The 25,689-nt window shown below is 42.5% G+C and overlaps 1 protein-coding gene across 1 annotated transcript in view; it reads left to right on the forward strand.

The window, feature by feature from the left end:
- The first annotated feature begins 3,575 nt into the window (after positions 1-3,575).
- exoc3l1 (exocyst complex component 3-like 1) overlaps positions 3,576-25,689 on the forward strand; it is a 30,678-nt gene continuing 8,564 nt past the window's right edge. The window contains exons 1-11 of the mRNA XM_063876222.1: positions 3,576-3,871; positions 9,617-9,792; positions 10,197-10,416; positions 11,077-11,289; positions 13,137-13,336; positions 13,414-13,632; positions 14,944-15,014; positions 16,472-16,589; positions 17,690-17,815; positions 17,925-18,025; positions 18,117-18,233. Of these exons, the coding sequence (XP_063732292.1) occupies positions 3,829-3,871; positions 9,617-9,792; positions 10,197-10,416; positions 11,077-11,289; positions 13,137-13,336; positions 13,414-13,632; positions 14,944-15,014; positions 16,472-16,589; positions 17,690-17,815; positions 17,925-18,025; positions 18,117-18,233 (1,604 nt within the window). The 5' untranslated portion in view covers positions 3,576-3,828. The remainder of the gene's footprint in view (positions 3,872-9,616; positions 9,793-10,196; positions 10,417-11,076; positions 11,290-13,136; positions 13,337-13,413; positions 13,633-14,943; positions 15,015-16,471; positions 16,590-17,689; positions 17,816-17,924; positions 18,026-18,116; positions 18,234-25,689) is intronic.

A 25,689-nucleotide genomic window follows, 5' to 3' on the forward strand; every position in this document is an offset into this window, starting at 1 on the left:
GTTGAGTGACTGACAGCTGATGGTAAAACGTGTGTTGGTTTGAAATGTCTGGATGCTACACTTCATATTTAACTCTGACTTCCTCCTGCTCTGCATGCACAGTCAAGCTCAGCAGAGGGGGAGACTGAGCAGCCAGAGTCCTGACGGCCTGGAGGCTGTCGTCGTGACGAGACTAGAGAACAGCAAGTCAGCGGCTTTGTTGTCCTTGTCGATGTGGTCCCACCCTGACAGGAAAACATTTTGCACAACATCCTGCTGTGTCTCTGTTCCTTACATGGCCCTGAAGGAAATATGTGGCAGAAAAACGAGATGAAAGTGAGGTGCTGAGGCCTTGTTACTGTGACTAACAAAGGAGCCGCTTTGACAGAAGGCGGGACGGATACAAAACCACTATGGACGTTTTGGTCTGATTCAACAAAGGATTTTTAGCATCCTGTAGTCTAAAACTGTCCTTTCCACTGGTTGTTTGGGGAAACTAAGATTAATACTTGAAAATACTTAATACTTTTATTAATTGAAAAAAAAGAAGGATAAATGAGACGTGAGATATGACCAGTGGAGGAAAAAGTATTCAGACTCTTTACATAAAACACTATGTAAAAATACTCCATTTTAAGTACTGCATCAACAATGTTACTTAAGTGGAAATATATAAGTACAATAAGAACAATCTACATAAAGTATTCGGAGCAAATCAAAACATATTTAAATCTTTGAAAGAATAAGCTCATTTTTCAATTAATTACTTAAATATCCTTTGGATGGTTTAATATATACCAAATAACCATTTTTTTCCTGAGTATTGGGTGTCTATCTGAATTTATATAGTAAAGTGTAAAAAGTACACAACTAGCTTCTAACAAATACCTCAAATGTGTACTTAAATACGGTTCTTGAGTAGATGTACGTTTAACCAATGCATCTGACAACCTCATTTTTGCAGTTCCCCTCAGCTCTGTGGAGTTTAAGCGTCTTTCAGCTCATTGTTTTGGTTTTATATTCACTCTTTCTTCCCTCCACATACTGAAGCATTTAGCATTCTAAAGACACAATGAGTTTCTCAGGAGTTCATGGAGACCAGAACAAAAATGAAGGTAGGAAGACTTTTGGACTCGCATTGATGAGGTGCCAGAAACAAGATTTCAAATGCTAACGTCGTCCCTCTCTGCTGGATGTGCTGGGTGGAAATCTCCACTGACTGCAAATGAATGTATGCCATATCACTTCCTAACACTTTCTGTAATTGAGATACTGTTGTTCAGTTAGGTGGAGGATCCAGAGAAAAGATGATAAACATCTAGTTCCTTGACATTCAATTCAACCCTCTCGGACGAGCTTTCTCAAGATCTGTTCCTTCACATTTATTTTCTTTATTCAAATTCAATTTGTTATTCACAAATCTCCCGCACACACACATTTTTTGAATTACATGAGGACATTTGAAGTGCAGCAATGAAAGATATTGTTCCCATGTTCCCTTCGGACAGCTTGTTTGTGCTGGCTCCAGCCTGAGGTTCACTTGGCACGCTCCCCGCTGTGTTTTGAAGAGGGCCGGGAAGTCTGGAGGAGTAAACAGCACCGCTCTCCAGCAGAGTTCCTCTTCAGTGATAGAGGCTGCCGCTGGACTTCCAGCTGCACAGGATCAGAGGGTCAGTGACTCTGCCTTTGTCGTCAAGCATCAACAATAGAGCGACACGTTTACCTACTTGCTGTTAAAGAAGTTTTTATTTTTGTTCTTTTATAATATCTTCATTACATTTTTGAAATACAACAGAAATCACAACACCTTAGTCGTGACATGTAATGTGGGAAAACTGAAAACACTGGAAATAGGATTTCCCCAACTTTTACCGTTCACTACAACTGGAAGAAAAGGCAACAAGAAAAATAAATTTGATTATAATAATTATTAATAAATAAATACCAGGTTATAGACAAACTGGTACACCTGAAAGAATGCTGCTCAAAAAAGTAAAATAATCCTGAAAATCCACATGTAAAATAATTAAAAACTATTTATAAAATTAGCTTGGTAAGATTTCTTGAAATAAGATGAGAGAAAAATGATTTTGAACTACATTTGACCAGAATCAGGAAATGTTGTTTTAAAAGATAAATGTTAAAAAGACTGAAAATAAGAGGCTTTAAAGAGTCTTGACAAAAACAGTTATGAGGTCTGATGTCAAGTGTACAGACATATATTCTGACTAGAAATTAGACAATTATACTGCGCAAGACTTTGAGTTTTGTATTGTATAAAGTATAACAAAAGTGCATAGAACAGTTTACTGCAGATGTGTTAATATCCACTTAGTTTTCGAGAGCAGCTGTTACATGTGTGTGATGTAAGATTCTAAACTGAGTAGATTTAGTGTGAACGAACGTTAATGAGCTACAGGAATGTTCAGAATACTGTCTGGCTTCATCACACTGTCCTGTAAAGTGAACAGTGGCCTCCATTAGCTCTTGGCTCATGTGTTCCCTGATTTTTATGACTGCTTGTAGGCTAATGACTTATGCATTATACATTGTTTCTTCCTGTGCTTTATTGGTTTCCCTTTAAGAGGTTTTGTGGAACACCATGTCCACTTACCTCCCCCCTCTTTCTGCCATCATCTGGATTGTTTTCCTGGTCCCTTCCCCTGCACAATTGACACAATTATAATAACTATTATATGAACATTTTTTCAATTTATACTTGTGTTTAAGTTATCTTGTTGCTAGGAATACACCACAACTCAGTTTTACTGTAGACATGGGAACATACACTTGGATAAAATGTAGTAAGACTTTGCCTAATCTTTGGAAATTGGCGTTTATTTGACTGAAAATCAACGCATGTCACAACAAAGAAATACAAAGATTAAAGAAAAACAAAGATGTAACCTGGTTTGTCAACTAGGCATGGGTTTGAATAATATTGACCTCTGTCTTCACGATGTTACATGAATCAAAAATCATTTTGCAAGCTGTTACAAATCCATGTAGGTCATGCACAGTATGTTCTCCATCAGTGAGCTGAGGCGATTGTCAGTAGATTTTGTATCCAGGAAGTCTATTCCACTCTCTTAGCAATAAGCTAAGCTAACTGATGACTGGCAGTAACTTCATATTTATTGTGCAGACAAAAGAATCTATGTTTTTACCTAACTCTGCAATAAAAGTAATTAAGGTTATTCATTAAAAAGTGGTACTACTCCTTTAAAGAGTAAGTATTTAAGCATGCAGTTTATTCTGGACCCCGTAAATTGTTTGTGACAAAACAATTACAACTAAATCTGCCTCACAAGCTCCATCCAGGTCTAAAAACCGCATCACACCCCCTCAGTCAGTGGGTGGAGTTTGCTCAGTTGTCATGGAGATGGATCTGTTGACATGCGAGCTAAGATCTATCATCCAGGATTTTATCCGCAACAATTTTGTCACCTCACATAGACTTTGCTCTGAATTCTGAGGATAAAATGATTCGACATGTCCCTGAACACAGCATACATCCCTGTCCCTGCCCCTTTCTCCCCTCCCCACCCTCCAGCATTATTCTCTTCCCTCTGTTCCCCCACACCCCCTACTCCCTCCCTTTCCTGCTGCCTCTCAGCAGAGGATGTGTCTGGGAGAGAGAGTGTGTGTGAGGTTGAAGAGGAAAGCCGTCAGTAGAATGGATATGTGCCCTCTCTCCACGCGTTCTCCTCTTCCTCCTCCTTTTTTTCTGTCTCATCTCTGTCCTTCTTCACCCTCCTTTGCCAGCCTTGCCCCCCGTACACCTTCAGAACCGGTCCCCAGGGAAACAGAGACTCGTGGGGTGGACGCGGAGCTGAAAACTCAACTTCAATGTCTGCAGGGGATCAGAAGAATGGCCGGGACAAACCAGAAGGTAACTGGATGCACAAACACACACTGTTGACAACATCGAACAGGCCAACGCCCACTTCTTAGAAAGTGTTTTACTGCAGAGCTGTGCATGGCAACAGTGATGGTTGCACTCCTCAAAAACAACAACTGAACCATTAGGTTTATTCATGGAGTGGCACTTGAACGTGTTACCCACCCTGAATGTGATGGAGGTTCCTCCCTGAAAACAGCAGCTGATTCATCAGTCAGATTAAATATCACATGCCCTGATGGACTAAATCTCATTCACTCTCGAAAACTAAAAACAATGGAATACACCAACCTTCACCATTCCCTACAACTGGAATAAAGACAACAAAAAAACTGATTAGATAATAATTAATAAATAAATCAATACCAGGCTACAGTGGTTACAGGTTACTGGTACACTGGAAACAATGCTGCTCAAACAAACCTGGTTTCCACTTGTAATAAGTAAAAGAACTGAAGAAAAAAAATAGCTTCTTAAGACTTCTTGTAATAAGATGGGATATTTAGATGAATCAGATCTTGTTATTAACTGGGAAAAAATATTTGGAACTATATTTGACCAGAATCAGGAAATGTGGTTTTACTAAATAAATGTTAAAAATACTGAAAATAAAATGCTTTCAAGAGTCTTTACTAAAAAAGTTGTAACTTAAGTTCTGAGGTCTTATATCAAGTGTAAAGACATATTCTGACCCGAAATTAGACAATTATGCTGGGCAAGATTTAGAGTTTTGTAGTGTATATAGTGAAACAAAAAAAGTGCATAGAAGAGCTAGGCCAAAAGTGGAAACACTGGTGATATGAAAGATGACAGTGGGGGTCCGAATGACATATGACAATTTCGACACAGCCTATGACTACAAGGTCCATTCAGTCGCTGTTCTGGAGCCTTCAGTATTATCACATGATCTTTATCAGCAGACAAAGCCGCGTTGCCATGGAACTATTTCCATGAAAATGTCTAACTTTAAAGGGACAGTCTAGCATTTTAGCATTGGACTTCCATAAAGTTAAGATATTCTTTAGGGACAAATAAAAGCAGCAGAAGACGAGATATCCTAAGGTAACTTAAGTTCTTAGTATGGGTCAAACCCTCTCTGACACTTCCCGTATTGCAGCTCAATAGCATTTTTTGCATTCCTGTGGCTGGTTTATTTAAAGATCAAGAGCCCTATTATGCTTTTGGGGGATTTTTCTTTCCCATAGGGTGTTCTATAGGTTTTGGTGCATGTAAACGGTCTACAAAGGCTATAATCTCGGTGTTACCTCCAGAGGAGTTTCTCTCCCACACTAATGAAATTGAGCAGAATAGGGCCTCTTTAACCTGTACAACTGTGTGCCCCTTTAAGGGCAATGTGTATTTTGTTTGTGTAGTTCTATCAGGAGTCCTTTTCGACAGTAGGTCGGCCATCATACCGGCTTAAACTCTCCACTGTGCACCATCATGAGATGATCTGTTGGTTTCTATACCAACCGGCCATTATAATCAGTGACTCACCGCTGTATTGTCCTCAGTGGACTTGTGTTTTTCACTGTGCTGGTGCAGCAGAGGCTCACCTGACTCATCACTTTCCTGAATGTGGGCTCTATGGTGTGTTGTTTTGCAGAGCTGCTGCTGATGACCAATCAGATTTAATGTTGGAAGGAGATAGCAGTGTCCCATGACCTCCTCCTAGACACAGACAGTCCTGTTTGTGTCATAAGTGGCTATTCTTACCAAGACCCAAACCTGAACTTTCAGTCATGCATGCTTAGTCTATGACTATTTCAACACTCAACTAAACTTTCAACACATTGTTTAGTAGTATTTTGGTAAATCACAGAATGACTGCTTAGTAGAGTGGTGCAGGAATGAGTCCTCAAACCTAAAATGAGTTAGCATTTTCCAACTTCTGGTCTTGATGACAGCGGTTCTGAACGTTTTTTCTGAGATTTTCACATTTTGTTCTACTACATAAAAGACATCAGTAAATACTCCACTCATGAATGATCCAAGCTTCAATGTGTCTTAAACACAACGGTTGTAAACAAATGGCTCCATGAGATACCAAACATCATCATGCTAAACCTTAGCCACCTTTAGCTTAGTGGTGGTGATGCACAGCATCCATGCCATGATGCTGGACCTCGTTTATAGCCTAGCGTTTGCAAAAATCAGGAGTGGTGTTAATAAGTGGAGGTTATGAACATAATGTGTAAATATAATAAACGTGTGATTGGCACAGATGATTTATTTTTACTGCAATACTCAAAATTAAATTGAATAATCCCCTTGCTTTTTCTTGTGATGCTAACTTCCGTGTTGGCCTTTAAATATCACTCCACTGGTGACCTAGCAGAGCACATTACTGTCTAGTGATTCAATACCCAGCACAATATTCAATTAAGAAGTGAGATGACTGATGGCTGCACGGCTGCCTGTCTAGCTGACCAACAGATATGAAAGAAAGAAAGATGCTCTCCGTTAGACTGCAGAGAAATGTTTCAGTCAGACTGTTCATAATATTGCAATCCTGAATATCAAAACTGCTGCTCAGCATGCCCAAATCTGTTAAAGGTCTCCTATTATTCTATCTTTGAACAATATATATCTATACAAAACATGTCTGAAGTGTTTTGCTCAAAATACCAACAGATCCCCCATGCTTCATCCGCCTCTATCTAGGCCTTTTCCTGAAGTGCTGATTCTATCGTTTTAAATGAACTAGCTGCTGTTGGCCACGCCCCTTTGAAGCTGCTGCTGGCCACGCTCTTTTGGAGCTGCTGCTGGTCACGCCCCTTTGGAGCATCATGATCTCTCCTCTGAAGAGAGTTTTCTACCGGGAGAAACCATAGACTGTATAAATAATGGACGTAGTATCCATGACGTCACCCATAGGGTTGTGAAGAGCCGTAATGAAGCTCAAAGTGGGCGACTCCCACTGTCGACATCTTCTCAGTCTACCTCCCGCCCGCTACTGGCTAATCCAAATATGGACATAGGGTTGGAGCTGAAGCAGGGTGTGGCTACTGAAACACGCCCATCTAGCTCGAAGCTACCAAGCTAGCGAAGGCTTCCAAGCTAGGCTACATGCTACCGTATGCTACTCTCATGTGGTAGTATTTTCTCCAGCGGCAAGGTGGCTATCATACCCTCCTGTTAAGCATCGTGGGCGTCTTGCTCGAAGGCTAACCCACGGCTAATTAGCTAGCAAACAAGCTAATGTAACAAGTGAGTAGATGATACTTTATACATTCTATGGAGCAGACACACTGATAATTAGTGCTAACGGTGCTAAAATATAAATAAAATCATAATAAAATTTCACTTACCAAAAAAACTGGAGACCAGACTTCTTGGACGGTCTGTTAGTACAATTAATCGCATAGCAAGCCATATTATGTCTGATATTTGCATTCAAAACGCATCAACACCACCAACATGTCCGACAGGTCAAGTGCAGTGACTGTTAGCAGAGCTAGCAGAGCAGACAACTGGCGGCTAGCGCCCACTGACGGCGCTGACCTGTCAATCAAAGCGACCACGCCCTTAATATGCATAAACTTAAGCCTTAATATAATTCAAACGGGAGACTTATATAGAAATTCACCCTCCTCACAGTTTTCATGAATAGGGAAATTAGCTATAGAGACCAAAAGCAATTTTTATACCACGCTGTAAACATGTTTATTTCTGCTGTAAAAATTGGCATTTTAACATGGGGGGTCTATGTAAATTGCTCTGTTTTGGAGCCAGTCCACACGGCCATTCGATGAACTGCAGTTTTTGGCACTTCCGTATGTGTTTCACTGCTCAGCCCCGGAGGTTGCCCCTTGGGAGAAACTCAGCTAAACGCTGCCGTGATTAAACGCCATATTATGTTCCAAACCACATCCAGCATTATTTCTGAAACAGTCTGGAGCTCAAACGTTTCTCTCTCTTATTTACCACAAGGACAGGACCTTTATATTACACACAGTCTCTCCAGTACAGCGTTAGCTCTGAGTGTTAGCGATGCTTGCTAATGTAAACACAGACCATATAACTTCCAGAACAGAGGGGTTACAGCTCGCCAACTGTATATGGGGGACGATAGGTTGGGACATTGCCAGGAGTTCAATGTAAAGCCAGCCCATATTTTCCTTATTACATCATAAGGAGAGCAAATCTGGATCAGCTCGTTTGTACCCCCGTTTTTAGAGATGTGGGTAAGGAGAAAACGAGAGGGTTGTATTTTCGGACACTTTGTGAGTCCCCTAAACACCGGGGACACATATTTATGTATAAAAGACATCAAAAAGTGCATTTTGCATAATAGGGGTCCTTTAAATAATGCAATATATAATCACTATTGTTTACACAAACATTCTCACACCACACTGGATTATATTTCTACAAACATTTCTTGCATGCAGAGTTCCTGTGGAGACAGACATATTGTTAAACCTCAGTTGGCAGACAGCCAGGCCAATTTAAACGTTTCTGTATGGATGTGACCCTGTTGCAAAAGTCTCAATTCCCTCTTCCTGTGGTTGTAAAGTTTGATTTCTTAAAACCAGGACATTTTAAAAGTATTCATCCATTTCGTATACCCATTATGGTTGCACATCTTTTCCCACTGGAAACTGTTCAGCTGAGGAGGTAATCCTGAAGTGTCAGGTCCCTTAATCAGCAGCATCAACAGTCATGACATTTGCTGGGTAAAGTATTCCCTCTGCTCTTGCTTCGTGACTTGTTTATTCCACAAGGGCGTATTATGATGTTAGCCTTGATGGCTTTGTTTCAAAGGCTCACCTCCAGAATGAATCAGTGCAGGAAATTTGACTCTCAGGCAGGAACCCTTAGAATCCCATAAGAAGGGATTATGCAGTATGGCATGTTTGCTGAGCTAGGTGTGGTCATGCTGATTTATTTAAAAAGTGATCTCTGGTTCTCACTCTTTGACTAAACTGAACCAGCTGCTTTCTGGCTCTGCTGATGTATTTTTCCCAAAAGTTGTGCCTGTCATCAAACTGGAAAATGCTACCACCGATACTCACATTCACTGCTATGTTTTTCCATTACGTTGACTTAGTATGAAATAATTATGTAAGTGTTAGAGCAGCAACCAACTAGCTAGCCAGCATTGTGAAGCGCAAACCTCACTTCACCACCTGTAAGAATATACACATGCAGACAATATTATTCGTCTATGTACACTGTACATTGTACAGCATAAACACGTTAAAATAACTTTTCATTTTCAATAACGTATACTTAAGGAATATTAAACAATTACAGTTACCTAAAGTCCGGCAGTCGACGGTGAAGGTTGAAACGCCAAGTCTCTTTCTTCTTCTTTCTGGTTTTATGGCGTCCAGGGTGATCTATGCGATCTAATAGAATAAACTGTAGCAATTGTCTTACATTGAGTTTATAATCAACATATTCACGTTGTGTTCAATTGCTTGAACAAATTAACTTTAGATTTTACAGATTTCAGTTATATTTTATCTGAACATATTGCTTCATATTCATGTGGGCCAAGAATTGAATGTAGGCTACCTACAGTATTTAGCTTTGCATCCAATACCAAGGATCAGAATGGATGCAGCAGAACCAGAGATATTGTCTTTTTTATTACAAAAATGTGATTTTCCTTGTGAAAATGTGGCGCTTGAGATTTAGGTGTGATAGTATCAGATAAATGATCATGGAGACACTAGCAGCTACACATATTTATAACCTTCATGTTATTGTTCCCTGGTGTTCTGTCAGGCTCGCTGCCAGTGGCTGAGATATGGCCGGAGGTGGAGCGGGCCGAGTGTCTGGCCCGGGGTGCGGCCCTGAAGTGGGCGTCAGGTGTGTTCTGTCGGCCGGAGCATCTGGAGCGGCTGAGCCAGTACAGGAAGAGAGAGAGTCAGAGGACTGCCTCCATACACACCAGACTCAAGGTGACATCACAGACACACAACATGCTCTCTAAATCTTTATACACCAATGTATATATATTTAACAATCTGGACACAAAATGTATATATGTTCATTGAATTACTTAATACCCTTTTTTGTTTTAACAGATACTTACCTACAGATCAATTTAATCTTAATTAATTAAAATGTAATATGGATTTAATTCTAATTTAATTTAAAAAACATTTTTAATTGTATTATCGTGTGTGGAACCATACTGTCCTGTTTTTCATTCTTAATGTGTTGCTGCTTTAACTCCTGAATTTCCCCTAGGGGATTAATAAAAGTACATCTTATCTGAAATGGTTGCACTTAAGAAGAAATGGTTGCTGTTAGCAATAAGATGGGATCAATAGTAACCACTGTGCTGCTGCTTTCCTTCCAGTCCATGGTGCAGTCGTACCTGGAGGGGGTGGGCTGGGGTCTGGAGCAGCTCCGGGAGGCCCGGGTGGAGCTGAAGGAGGTGTCACAGGCCCTGAAGAGAGCAGGACTGGAGTCAGATGGAAACACAGCGGGGGTAAAGTCTCTGGAGAGGATGAGAGAAGTGTCTGTCAGCCACCGTCAGCTCCTCGCTGCTGTCAGCAACCTGCCGCGACTCTACTCTGGTGAGAGGACGCTCATTCATTCATTCATAATGATTTCTGTTCATGATTTTAACATAGCAACCAAACTGTGCGATGGGTGGATACAATCCGAAGTGTCCTAGCAATGGATGAATACCAGAAGGTGTGGGTCCTCTTGTAAAATGTCTCCCACGCTGGTCAGTCACCGGAGGAGCTTCATTTTCACCAAGATTTACCACAGAGCATCATCACCATCAGCAGCCAAACCATTTAAAACTGTGCAATTTAGCATTCATATCTCATTAATACTATCACTGTATGTATATATTTATTACAATGTTCATTTTTACCTTAACTTCTCATATAAAAAAACTACATTTATTTTTTTATTCCTTTTTATTTTATGTATTTTGTATTTTTATTGCACATTTTTACTTTAACTTCTGGTGTTTATATAAATGTATATATTTAAAATTATTTTTCTATTTTATTTATTTACTTTCTTTTCATTCTAAAATGGAGCAACTGTCAGAAAACCCCAGTACTTTTATTTTATTTATAATGTTTTATAAAAAATGTTTAGCTGGATACATGAGTGTTTATTGTGTTTAACAGCAGGAAGCGGCAGCAGGTTATTGCATCAGCTGTTGACAGTTTGTGAATTAAAGGCCTCCCTCTCTCCACCCTTCCTTGCCTTTGCAGTGCATAGCATGGTGATGGAGACGGAGCGTCTGGTGGAGTCCCGGCGGCTCCTGGAGGCCCACGCCCGGCTGATGGATCTGGAGCGCTGGCAGGACGACATCCTGTGGCAGCTGTACGGGGCTGCTGGGACGGCAGGAAGCGCCCTCAGCTCAGAGGAGCAGGAGCTGGTGGGCAGATACTTCTCTGGAGTCGGGCAGCTGGTGGACGCCCTGGGTAAGAGATCCTAAAAGCAGCATTCATAAAGTTTACGCAGTTCAATTCATTCTATGCATCATAAGCAAACATATATGGCATCTAAATGTGTTTAAAGGTCTCCTATCATGCTATATATGAACAATATATTGTAGGGCCATATCTATACAAAACATGTCTCTGAAGTGTTTTGCTCAAAATACCAAACAGATCTCCCATTGTAGCATGCCTCATCCCCCTCTATTTCAGCCCTGTTCCTGAAGTGCTGATTCTGTAGCTTTAAATGAACTAGCTGCTGCTGGCCACGCCCCTTTGGAGCGTCATGATCTCTCCTCTGAAGAGAGTTTTCTACCGGGAGAAACCATAGACTGTATAAATAATGGACGTAGTATCCGTGACGTCACTCATAGGTTTGTGAAGAGCCGTAATGAAGCTCAAAGTGGGCGACTCCCACCATCCATCTTCTCAGTCTACCTCCCGCCCACTCCCGGCTAATCCAAATATGGACATAGGGTTGGAGCTGAAGCAGGTGTGGCTACTGAAACACGCCCATCTAGCTCGAAGCTACCAAGCTAGCGAAGGCTTCCAAGCTAGGCTACATGCTACCGTATTACGCCATATTATGTTCCAAACCACATCCAACATTATTTCTGAAACAGTATTATGACGGCCAAATTCCCATTTAAATTTGGCCAAGGTTTGTACTGTGACGCGTTTGATCAAAAATGTCCATAGAGTTTTATTTCATTTGATTATGTTTAATATACTTTAATAGAACAAAAAAATGATCAACAGAACATTTCGGTTCTAGTTCACCCTCTGTCATTATACTTATTCTTATTCAAACTGAATTTGTTAGGTATTGGATTATTGAAAATGATCAAGCGGTAAAATATTACTGAAATGTATTTATTATTTATTGTTGGCCACTTGGGGGCTGGAGAACAAGAACATAACACACCATGGACACACAGTGGTTTCCCCTTAATAAGCAAGAGGTTTTAGCAAAATTGTGACTGTTTACTCAACCGCCAGAAATGTATTAACATCACTGTTTATTTAAAGTCATGATTTTCTTACTCACAAACTCCAGGCATAGTGCTTGCCTAAAGTGCTTTTATTGTTGCTCAAAGCCATCCTCATTTGGGGGGCAGAAACACCAAAACACAGAGTTAAAAGCAGCTAAAAATCTATTCACAGCTGAGATGGACTTCACATTTTAGTTCCAATTCTCTGTGGGTTTGTAAATACAAAGGACACCTAAATCTGCATCTGTTACAATACTTATGGATCATGTAAATCATTTATTTATGGTGCAGCATTAAATCGTCTCAGGGAGGAAAGAGAAGAAGCCGACAGTATTTGTCCTGACTGTCCCGTATTAAAGATCACGTGATGTTAACTTAAAGAGGATGAGGTGTTAAGCTTGGATATTGGATATTATTACATGTCTTAGTTGAATACTCGATTCTATTTGGCCAATTCAGAAAATGTGACGCGTTGTTAATCCAGTACTACATACCGCTGTCAAGGACTTATTGACCGTTGTTAAGGAGGATCAAGAAAGAGAAAGGAAAAGATGTTAAAATACGGAGCGCTGGACGTCAGATAAATCAGCAAGACAGACAGAAAGTAAACACCGACAGGAGCACGGTATGGGCTCTGCAGTGTTTAAGGACTTGTTAGTGGATCAGAAAAGTCTGGGATCTGTTCATCTGTTCGCATCTGGCTCCCTGATCAGCCTGTCAGGTGTTCTTTTCCCCATAATGAGCGTCTCGCTGCACATTATCCCTTACTTAGCATCATTAACAAAAGTTTATTAAAAACTATTCCAACGTGTTTCTCTTCTTATCCCCCACTGTGTGCAGGCAAGGAGCTGTGGGCGGTGGTGAGCAGCGCTCTGGCTCTGGCCCGACAAAACCCCACACCATTCGTATCAGCGGTGAGGATAGTGGAGCGGGAGGAGGCCCTGGACCGAGCTTTACTGGAAGAGAGGGGGGGTGCCAAAGGACACTCCAGGCCCTTGCCCCCCGGACGACCCCGCTGCTGGAGAGCCAGCTTCTTCCAGGTCGGTTTCAAACACCTCACCTTTCATCGATCCCTCTTTCACATTTCTGATGTGTCTCAGGTGTCCCCGCCCCTCAGGTTCTAGAGGAGGCGGTCTCTGCCAGGTTCCGCAGTGTCTCCTACCTGCACACTCGGGGCCCCGGGCTCGCAGGTCACCTGTCTGCTCTCCAACATGGCATCATGGCTGACCTGGCCACAGTGCGCCACCTGCTGGAGCACTGTGTGCCCTCCCACTACGAGCTAACAGCAGCCTACCTGAGGGCCAGCCACGACTGCCTACATGCTCACCTGACACAGGTCAGTGCTGAGATAACAATAAAGCTTTTCATACATGACATGCAGCTCAAAGTGCTTTACCGAAATGCACACATCACAAGTTAAAAACAAACAACAAGAAATTTCCCTCAGGTCAGATGTTTACGACCAGTTCAGATACATGCAGCATGGCAGCAAAATATAACATTTAACAGATTAAGAGAAACGTTCAAGTAAAAGGTATGGTAATATAAATATAAACGATTCAATTAAAAAAAGACCCAACTTAAACGGAATGATGCTATTAAAACTGTTACATAAATAATACAAATTAAAACCCTTTGAGACCAATAAAATAAATAAAACAATTTAAAAGTAGGTCAATAATAAAGACTAAAAGACCATTCAAAAGGAGTGCGTCGCTAATTCAAAAGCTAAAGAAATGTGTCTTTAGCTGTCGTGAGTTTTCCTCTCTGATATTTCCTTGCAGGGTGTTCCACAGTTTTGGAGCACAGTGTATACCCATTTTATTTTGGGGGACATTAGGAATATTTAAAAAGCCAGCTGAGGATGACCTCAGGGCTCGTCTAGAGACATAAAAAGATAGAGACTCAGTGAGGTAAGTGGGTGCCAAGCCATTAAAAGCTTTAAAAACCAGTAAAATCATTTTCAAATCATTCTAAAAGACACTGGCAGCCGATGTAGTGCAGCTAAAACAGGAGTAATGTGCTCTCTCTCTCTGGTTGTGGTTAAAAGCCAGACAGTTCTGGATAAGCTGGAGCTTTTCGATTGATTGTTTTGGAAGACCAGTAAAGCGCGTTGCAGTAATCCAACCTACTATATGAATGCATGAATATGTTTTTCAGCGTCTTGTTGGTTTAAAAATGGGCTCACATTATCTCTTCATTATGAAATCTATCAGGTATATACTTGTGTTTTGTTGAGAAGATGATCACTACGTGACAGCAGCTTTCCAAACCGTTTTTGATCTCCGAGATTTCCAATCAAGCGGCCACTGCACATGCAGCTTTAGACATTTCGGCCTTCAAAATAAAAGTTTGACCTTTTTCCGTGATTTTTTTTCTTTCTCAACTTTTTTTTTTTTCCTTGCATATCTCAACCCACCAGTTGAGAACCACTGCTCCAGGGCATACAATTGGTCAAAAGACATTTTTCTTGAAGCTTGGCTAAAATATTTCTCTCTTACGCTCTTGCCAACCAGATTTTGATCTTGAGTGTTCGTCTTATTATTTATTTTTTTATCAGCTAATTTGTCTTTGGCAATCACCAGCTGGAGTTTGTAGCTTCATCATTATTTTATACAACTATTTTTAAGTGATACTTGTGGCCTAGGTTAGCAGCTGGGACCTGGAGAGTGGAGAAATCTTTGCCGTGCTGAACTGGGTGCTCCACACCTACAACAGGTGAGGGGCAAGCAGTCTGATATTCTGTATTATATTCTTTTAGCTCTAAATATATCCATATTTCCCCTAATTACCATTTAATAAAGCAGGAAAGAACCCACATAATGTTATTAATCACTTTCATGGGTTGTGAACTGTAAATCCCAGTTTCACAATAGTTCAGGGCTACATTAGTCTCAATCAGGGATCCCCAGTCGAACCCCTGAAGGTCTTATAAAATGATAAACCATAAAGAAAGAAAGACGGATACCAAATCTGTGTCACATAAGTTATTTACTTTTTCACTTCTCATGAATATTTGCTCTGTTTTTTTCATCTGTTCAGACTTCTTTAGAAGGGAACATTTATCTGAACTGCTCCTGTGTTGACCACATACACTATATAGACAAAAGTTTTGGGACACTTCTTAATCATTGAATTCAGGTGTTTCATTCGGTCCCACTGCCACAGGTTTACAAATCAAAAACCTAGCCAAGCACTCTGCCTTTACAAATATTTGTGAAGAATGGGTCGTTCTAAAGAGCTCACTGAACTTGAACGTGGTCCTGTAATAGGATGCCACCGTTGCACTAAGTCACAGCCGAGCGTGGGATGGAGGGGTGTAAAGCAGGGACCAATCACGCTTCTCTATCTGGCAGTCTGATGGATGAGTCTGGGTTTGCAGAATGCCAGGAGAACGTTACCTGCCTGACTGCATTGTGCCAACTGTAGAGTCTGGTGGAGGAGGGGTACTGCTATGGGATGTTTTTGTGGGGTTGGCCTCTGCCCCTTAGTTCCAGTGAAGGGGATTGTTAATGCTTCGTCTTACCGAGTCATTCTGGAATATTCAATGCTTCCAACTTTGTGGAAACAGTTTGGGGAAGGCCCCCTTCTGTTCCAGCATGACTGTGCCCCAGTGCACAAAGCAAGGTCCATAAAGGCATGGCTGGATGAGTTTGGTGTGGAAGAACTGGACTGGCCCACACTGAGCCCTGACCTCAACCCCACTGAACATAGAGAGCCAGGCCCTCTCATCCAACATCAGGGTCTGACCTCACAGGTGCTCTTCTGGATGAATGGGCGAACATTCCCACAGACACACTCCAACATCTTGTAGAAAGCTTTCCCAGAAGAGTGGAAGCTGTTGCAGCTGCAAAGGGGGGGGGGGACTTCATACTAATGTGTAAGAGTTTGGAATGGGAGGTCATAAAAGCTCATGTACTGTAGGTGTCCCAATACTTTTGTCTATATGTGTTTGTAACCGATGAGCAGTGAGATGCCAGTGTTTGGCTCTAAAGTGTCATGAAGACCTCCACCACATTGTGCTGCCCAAATAAAAAGTTGATTATTGCGACATAATGGCTATTTTTGATTCCCCTTTCAAACGGTAAAACAAGATGTTTATTTTAGATGCGATTGAACCTGTTGAATATGGTTTAACATGAAATGCTTAGAGTCTGACGGTCTTGATTTGGCAGCCCAGACATGATGGGTCACCCGGAGCTGGAGGCTGAGATGGAGAAGGTGGAACTGGGACCCCTGATCTCCACCGAGGGACTGGAGCAGCTGCAGAACAAATACGTGCAGAGTGTTCGAGTGAGTCCACCGTAAACACTTTTAAACCTGTAGCTTAGGGAGCTTCAGTACGCAGGTTTCAAGTTTTAAAGCTCCCCTATGATACTCTTTTTCAGTGGCATGCTACAATGTTCTGATTGGCTGAAACACCAAATGGATCATTGTAGCATCCCATAAACCCCTCTGTTTCAGCTATGTTCCTAAATGGATGATTCTGTGTCTGTAGCTTTATATGCTAATGAGCTGCTGCTGCTGGCCACGCCCCTCTGAGAAGCAATTGGTTGAAAAAAAATGGTGCTCTAGGAGGAGATTCAGGTGATAAGGTGGGCGGGTTTTACCTTGGTTTGCTAATGGTTACACAACCCAAAACACATTGTGACATCACAGTGGCGAAAGTGGCAGAATCCGATCAGCTCGTTTTCACACAGGGTTTAATAAAGATGGATCAGGACAATAAGAGAGGGGGTCTTTGATCCTGAAACTTTTTGGATCTCTAAACACAGAGGGGACTCATATTTATGTATAAAAGACATGAAAAGGTGGATTTTCCATAATAGGGGACCTTTAAAGACATCCATGGACATCCATCAACCACATTCTGTAAATTGACATCAGTTAACTTTTTGAAAGGGATGCACAGAATACCTTGAGATCTGGGTAGTTTCTGTGATGGAAACTTCTGAAGAAATGGAGACGAAAGTCAGAGAGACGCGGGGAGAGCTGGAACTTTGATGGCAAACACTGAAGGTTTATTCTGAAGTTAACGGCCGGAGAATTGACAAGACATTTGCTGCAGCCACGAGTTGACACAGCGGTTGCCCGACCAATTCTGAAGAACTCTTCTGTTGCTTGAGGTTTTAACTACTGTATAATCAACATTTCTCATCAGCGAGACTAAACAAATATGGACCCTGAATCTACCTAAAGTTGTCGTTCATAGAAAAGAATGTGCGCCAGGGGACCTACGTTCCAGAAGAGATGGGCTTCTAGGCCCTTATGCCTATGCCATGGGAAAATACACAGTGAAGGAGAAAATTACGAACTGTGTCAAAGTTTAACTGCCTAAGCCAAAAATTCCCTAACAGTTTCCAATGTGTGTGACCCTGCTGTTGTTCTTACAGAAGAGTGTGTCCGAGTGGATGCACAAAGCCCTGCAGGTGGAGCTGCAGGACTGGCAGAGGGACCAGGAGCCGGACACAGACCATGAAGGCTTCTACCACACCAGCCTGCCCACCATCATCACACAGGTACACAGAAACACTGCAAGAAATACACACAGCAATTTGGTGCACACTGTACATGTATCCACTCGTTTGTCCAACAGGGATGTGATGCAGATGTGTTTGTGTCTGCTAGATGCTGGAGGAGAACGCCCGGGTGGCTCTGATGATCGGGAAGTCTCTCAGAGATCAGACAATACAGATGGGCCTGTATGAGATGGAGAACCTCCTCAACAGGTGTGAACTGTTTTATATTACGTGCCTATTTTTCATTCAATATATCAAGCATGTGTTACATTCAGCCTTTCCTTCTCTTCTGCTCCATCAGGTTTCGAGAAGCTCTGGTGGAGTTTGGGAAGGAGCATCGGAGGGATCCAAGCAAAGACAAAAACAAGTTCTACCTCCACTATCTGCTGGCCTCCATCAGCAACTGCATTATCCTCAAGTGAGATTATATTTGGGTGGGGCTACTTCTGCTCCAGACATATTTAGCCTGTTATCCTCCCAGAACAACATATGGCCACAATCATCACAAGCACTGTGAAGGAGCGGGAGCAGCCTTCTACTGCTCTTTACCACTTTGCAATAAGCCTTCCTTTATAAAGGATTCATAAAGGGTTTATAATTGAGTATTAATTAGGTTGTAAACACTTTTTTAATCATTAGGAACCATTTATAAACCAGTTCTAACATAGTTTTCGTACATCAACACAGGCTCACTATTTGGCAAGATGACTAAGCCTTATATTGGCTACCTAGCTTACTTCGTCTTCTTCATCAGCCAGCATCCTTGGTATCTGAAGAGGGGAATATCAACTCAGTGAACCACAGATACCAAGGATGCTGGCTGATGAAGAAGACGGAGTAAGCTAGGTAGCCAATATAAGGCTTGGCAGTACAGATAAATGTGGGCTCACTATTTGGCAAGCAACCGGTCACAGTTGCTCTGTTTATATCTTGTCTTATATAAGCTTATCAATGATTTATAAAGTGTTCACAACCTAATAAATTACTTACAAACTTATTAGAAAGAGCTTTTCTTTTAATCAGCACAAATTCCTTTGCAGGTGTGCATATAAGTTATCTGTTGGTTGTTAAATACGTTCAACAGCTCCAATGACCCGCCATTCCAATCAACACATTACAAGAAATGGCAAGAAGATCTTATTAGACACACATAACGAGAAAATCAGCAATGCATAAAAAAAGAGAAAGAATAACAGTAGTAGGGGTGGGGGAGGGACTACACCGTTCATTTATTTTATGCATGTATTGCTATATAACATGTAGTGTAACCAGAGAAACACTCTTACATCATCGCTTACAGTACAAGTTAACAGTATCTTTATCATTATAATGGTTCCTTACTCCTGATGGATTCTCACAGTATGAGCCTCAGTGGTCAATATTGATATCCAGAGTGAGTATTATGGGCCCAATAATGTTGTTTTTATATTACAAAGTGATGATTTAATTGAGGAATGAGCTTATTGTTACCTCTCCTCTCGGGGTATGACAAGGAGGCGGCAGCTTCTTCGAAAAACTAAAGGAAATGAAAATAAAAAAACGAGTCCGGGATTGCGGTGAAATTGTCATTTATTTTAGGAAGGTTCCTAACGGAGAGAAATGACCCGGAAGTACCTCAGTGGCAGCCATGACAAGAGCTGTTTGATTCTTAGATGATAGGAAAGGAGCCTTGAAACTTCCTTTATAACCTCCTTTAGGAAATACTGGACATTCCTTTACCAAAGGAAAGGAGAAAATGCTGTCCCACAATGCCTTCGGCAGCAACTTTTGCCGTCACACAACATTCGGCCGTTCATGGAAACAGCCGATCGTGACGAGAAATGCCTTTCATGAAAGTTACGCTTCTTATCAAGCAATTTAAATGTTATGCCATAACTTTCCAAAGTGCTTTGTTTTGAACGTTCAGCTCTGCATTAATCAAAAGGAGAAATATGAACATTACTTTTTTACTGAAATGATCAAATGAAGTCCACATTTCAAAGTGTTTGTCAGAGGCATCAGTTTCACTTCCCTTTTTTATTTCCGTAAACTTCCAACCTAATGAAGAATATATGTTCTCTGTTGTGCTCGTTCATAAAGCATAAACAGCACCATCAGAGCACGGTGCAGAGTCTCTAGAGTCATTCAGTCAGTAGCGTTTTGGGCATGTGTGGGGAATTGGCAACATTGGCGCCCCCTGCATCTGCAGGCACCCCTGCTTGCTGAGAAGATGCGGTGCACACAGTGTTGCCAATTCGGCGGCTTTCGCGCGAAATCTGGCGACTTTTCAAATCCTCTTGGCGACTTATGTTTCCGAAAGTGACAAATCTAGCGACTTTTTGCTGGTGTTATTTGAGACTTTTCTGGTGTTTTGGAGAATCTGACGTGAAAGCATGTATCGTTCTGCAGTTACTCTCCTCAACGAGCAGCGGGTGCTGCCGTGAGCCCCTCCGCCGTCCCAGTAGGCGGTCAGTCTCACAGTAACCTTGCGCCGCCGTCCCAGTTGCAGTCACAGCGACTCATACTCTCCGCGTGCGCAAAGCCACCTCTCGCGCGATTAATTTGCTGTAGAACGAAAATATAAATGTTTCTTCACTGTGCACTGTCACATTCAAATAAATAACTGCATTTGACTCACACAGCCTCAGTCACTTACTGACCTCGTCCACTGTGTGTTTCCATCTCTGACATAAACAGAACATCTAGCTAGCTAGCTCATCATGTCTAAACTTTATGCTCACAAATATCGAAAGGAGTGGGAATCAAACATTGAATTCAAAGGCTGGTTGAAGCCGTTTATTGGAGACGATACACGGGCATACTGCATGTATTGTAAGGCTGATTTCTAGGCCAAACTTTGCGATGTAAGAAAACTCATGGCAACTAAAAAACATACTGAAAATGTAAAGCCTTATAACAGTTCCACCCAAAGTTAGCTACCACTAATGATTTTTTAAAATGACTCCACAAAAAAGGCTGAAGCCACCGCGGCATTAGTAGTGGAGCAGATAACATCATATTTTCAGAGGAATCGTTCAAATGGTGATACAAGCACCAAAATTGGCACAGATACTCCTTAGACATTACTCTTTCCAAAATTACTCGGGCCACTTGAAATTCAAGATGGCCGCCATATGCAGTAATAAATATGCACAGACCTGGCCAATATGGATGATTCTGACATCAATATATACATTTTTTACCATGTAGAATACAAATCTGGGACCCTTAAACCTCTCAAAAGCTTACTTTTGCCTTATTCTGGCCTTAGATTAAAAAAAAAAATCCACTATGTTGGCTCATGGGCTAAACCAGGTGAGGGTCTTTGTGTGTGATTAAGCATTTCAGACTCTAACACATTGTGCATGAAGACAGCACCCACAGCTGATTGATGTGGAACATATCCCAGGAATGAAAACTGAATTGGATGCACCCCCAGTGAGGGGGGAGAGAGAGTCAGAAAAGAGTGGATGTCAAGGCACAGCCAGGGCACACTGGTGACATCACACTGCAGTGAAACTCAGCATGGGGTTCAGTGTCGGCTAAACAAGCTTTACTGTAACTAGTAGTAGTGGTAATAGTATAGTTTAGTGTCCCAAATGCTATCTAATTCAAGCCTCACAACAGTAGTTAGATATTAGTTATATGTAGTTACTGTAGATAGCCGCACCTGAATCGACAGGGTGTGCCAGCGTGGGAGAGCCGAGGCAAGGGTGACAGGGCTTAACATGACTTTGCATGTAGTCACCCAGAAGGTGTACACAGATTGCACGGGACTTAAATGGCACTGGGTGACCGATCGGGCTAGGTGTAGGATTTATGTCTGAACCTAGTTGTAACCTAGCCTGGGTGCCAGCCGAACTTAGCCCCGCCCATAACATTTTTGGTCGGGAAGTTCGGTCTGGCTCTGCTCCGTTGGGGAAACATTATCTCCGACCTTGCGACAGTCGAACCAATCAGATTGCCAGGGCGGGCTTTATACGATGATGGACAGATGATCAACAGGGACGTAATCGACTACGTCACTAAAGAGCGCTGGGGTTGAATTCGTTTGAAACAAACATGGCTGCCGCTGGAGAGCGAGGATGTTCAGATTCTGCCATCGAGTCTGTTCTACAGGATCTCAACATTGCATTGCATTGCACAGTCATCTTCTACCCTCCTTCTTCCAGCTATCCAGCGTGCGTGTAGCTGAGTTCCGTTGACAACAAGTGTGTGTCGCTTAATCTACGTCACATACTACGTTGCTCTGATTGGTTGTAGGTCTATCCAATTGAGCGAAGAGGCATTTTTTTTCCTGGTTCAGTTGAAACACGCCCCATAATCAAAGCTCTATGGATCAGTTTCAGACTCACTTTCTGAATAGAATCGTGAGTATGACGTAGTCAGGCTAGTTGTAACCCATACCTGAATGTGTATAGTCATACTGTGGTAAAGGAGGTAAAAGGATAAACACTCAGCCTTACTGCATTAATTCATTCATTACCGAACAAGATGGCAAGTTCAGCTCCAGGATCATCTAAATGGAAAACTGACTGGGGAAAATGTTGTATTTGCCAAGAGGACAAGGATAATGAGGATCTAAAATCCCCACCTAAAGGTTATGCATCTGAACAAGATGGCTACACCATGATTGCGACCAATATCCCCCTGTTCCATGCTCTCAATGAGATGCCTATTATTCTGGATCCAACCAGACTGGATGAGGGTGGTGGAATAAAAGAGACACTGAGGAGGAACATACACATTACCACCAGAGCTGCCGATATCTTTTCAAGAACACCAAACTGGACAGGGCAAGAAAGAACAGGCCTGGTCCTCAAAATGCTCAATTAGAAGAAGGGCAAAACAAACTTTGAAAAACCAGCCGTTAGGGTCTGGAGTCTGAGTGCTTCCTTTCTGAACAAAAAGAGCCAGCATCAGATCTGAGACATGCCACGACCATGAAGCTTAACAAAAGACTCAATGACTGTGCTAAAACTCTAAATGATGGAAGACTCCTGAACGTACTGAGTGGTGGAGATGTCATAGCACAGGAGCTCAAGTATCATGCTGCCTGTTTGACATCCCTGTACAACAGAGAGAGAGCCTACCTGAGAAATATTGAAAAGAGTGAGCAGAGCCAGCAGTGGGATGTCCACCCACTGGCCTTTTCAGAACTAGTAACCTACATAGTGGAGACTGCAATATTCAGACTTGCAGATATGGTCTACCTGTGCAAACAGCGTCTAGAAAAGCTGGGTATGTTAACGCCACCAGACTGAAGGACACACTGTTGGCTGAAATACCTGAGCTGGAAGCTCACAAGAAGGGAAGAGATGTCCTGCTGGCTTTCCAAAACGATGTAGGCTTTGCCCTGTCACAAGTCTCTGACTATAGTGATGCTATGACACTTACCAAAGCAGCCAAGATCTTGAGGAGACACATGCTGGACCACAAGTTTTCCTTTGATGGAACCTTCCATGAGGGATGTATTGAGGATGCCATTCCACCCAGCCTTCTTCAATTTGTAGGCATGATTGAACACATGGCTGACATCAAATCACAACTGAGATTTGGTGCCTCCAAGTCAGACCTTACAATTACTGCTCCTGCAGTATAACTGCTACACAAGACACAAGGAAGGAGCATCGACTCACAGGCATTCCAAAGATCGGGAAACACCATTCCCCATCTACAGTACATGCGAATGTCAATATATGCCAAGACTAGGAAGAGGATGCTGGTGACAATGCTTCATGAACAAGGCCTTAGCATTTCATATGACAGAGTACTGGAAATATCTGTGCAGCTTGGAGATGCAACGGTCAACCGGTACAGAGAGGATGGGGTGGTCTGCCCACAAGTCCTGAGGAGAGGGTTGTTCACCACAACAGCCATGGACAACATTGACCACAACCCAACTGCAACAACTGCAACCACCTCTTTTCATGGCACCAGCATCTCAGCTTTCCAACATCCAACCAAAGACAAACAGGGTGAATACCGTGGACCTATGAGACTTGGAGAGGAGAAGGTGAAGACAGTTCCAGAACTGCCTGACTCCTTCACCATTATACGCCCAGCTTTCTTCACCAAGAAGACGCCTTTTCCTCCACATAGCAGTCCTGTGCAGACAGATCCAGTCACCACTCTGTTAGGACCACAACTGGCAATGGAGTATGAGTGGCTGGAAAAAGTCAGTGCAACTGAAGAGACAGATGGGGCAGTGAACATGACCTGGCGAGCCCACCATGCTTCCAAGAAGAGAAACCCTGAAGCGTAGGTTAGTATAACATCACTGCTACCTCTCTTGCAAGACCCAGCCCACTCGGTTGCTAGCATCAGACATGTCATGGACAAAGTCAAAGAGACTGTATCTTTCCTGAATCCAGGTCAGATACCTGTCATGACTGCCGAGCAGCCAATCTATGCATTGGCAAAGCAAATTCAGTGGCACTGGCCTGAACAGTATGGTGAGGATAAGTTTGTCATAATGTTTGGAGGCCTACACATTGTGATGGCTGCACTGAAGTCAATTGGAACACTTCTACAGGAGAGTGGTTGGACAGGAGCCCTGGTGGAGGCAGGGGTGGCTTCCTCTGGGACCACAAAATCTTTCCTATCAGCAGCAAGCATCACTAAGACACGCCAGGCCCACCAGATAACAGCATGCAGTCTCTACCTGCTGTTGAAGGCAGCCTACAATGACTATTGCACTGAAGCAGCTGACAACTCTGAGGAAGTGCTATGCTTTGATGCTTGGTGTGATAGTCGCAAGCTTCCAAGTCCGCAGTTTCAGTTCTGGAGTTTGGTGCTGTCCATGGAATTGGCAATCCTACTACTGATCCGAGCATTCAGGGAAGCCAACTTCAACCAAGCATTGACTGAGCTCATCCCATACTTCTTTGCCAACAATACTAACTATGCACGCTGGCTCCCCATCCATCTCCGAGACATGGTGACCCTCAAAGAGAAACATCCCCAGCTGGCCCAGGAGTTTGCGAGTGGAAAGTTTGTTGTTCACAAGTCAAGGCGAGAGTTCTCTGCAATAGCTATTGACCAGGCTTATGAGCAGTCAAATGTTGTTATCAAAGCTGACGGGGGAGCAGCTGGTATAACTGAATATCCCTCAGCACTGAAGAGATGGATGATAGCTGGTCCTCAAGTCTGCCACCTGGTTGCACAGTACAAGGCAGCATCTGAAGCCAATGAGGCTACAGAACAGACTAGCCACCACAATGAGACACCACAAGCCCAAAGGGTTTTCCTTGAGAAAGTCAAGAAGCTGACCCAAGTTTTGAAGGAGCCTGGCAATCCTTTCTAGGAAGAGAGTGGGGATCTGTTGTCACTGGACACCAAGGATATCGCTCATCCCAGTGTAGCTGCACTTCTCAGCACACATTATGAGAGGGGCAGAACTTGTTTCCAGCAGTTCATGGAGGGCCTGCAAAATGAGGAAGTGGCCAGCTGCTATGACCCAATCAAGAAAAACAGGGTACACTTCTTCGGACAGGAACCAGCTTCTGCTGATGCTTCAAAGCAGAAAGTGCTGAAGGAGGACTGCCAGCTCTTCTCCAAGCTGTTCATCTCATGCCAGAGCAGAGAATGTGACCTGCACAAGTTCTTTCGTCATGAAAATCAGCAGTTCCCTGCTGCCTTGAGTGATGGTGGGAAGCTTTACTCCAGTCAGAAGTCCCAGCTTGCAGCCATTCTTGAGAACCATGTTACAATACCTTATGTGGAACCAAAGGCTGATGCAATCATCATTGATGGTTCAGCTCTGGTGAACACCCTGCCACCACGAACCTCAAAGACTTTTGAAGACTATGCCATGTTGGATGTGCTCCCCAAAGTACAAGCATATTCCACCAAGTACAAGAGAAAAGACATCGTGTTTGATGTCTACCAGTCAT

The sequence above is a fragment of the Eleginops maclovinus genome, chromosome 2, assembly GCF_036324505.1.
Source record: "Eleginops maclovinus isolate JMC-PN-2008 ecotype Puerto Natales chromosome 2, JC_Emac_rtc_rv5, whole genome shotgun sequence".
Classification (NCBI taxonomy): Eukaryota; Metazoa; Chordata; class Actinopteri; order Perciformes; family Eleginopidae; genus Eleginops; species Eleginops maclovinus.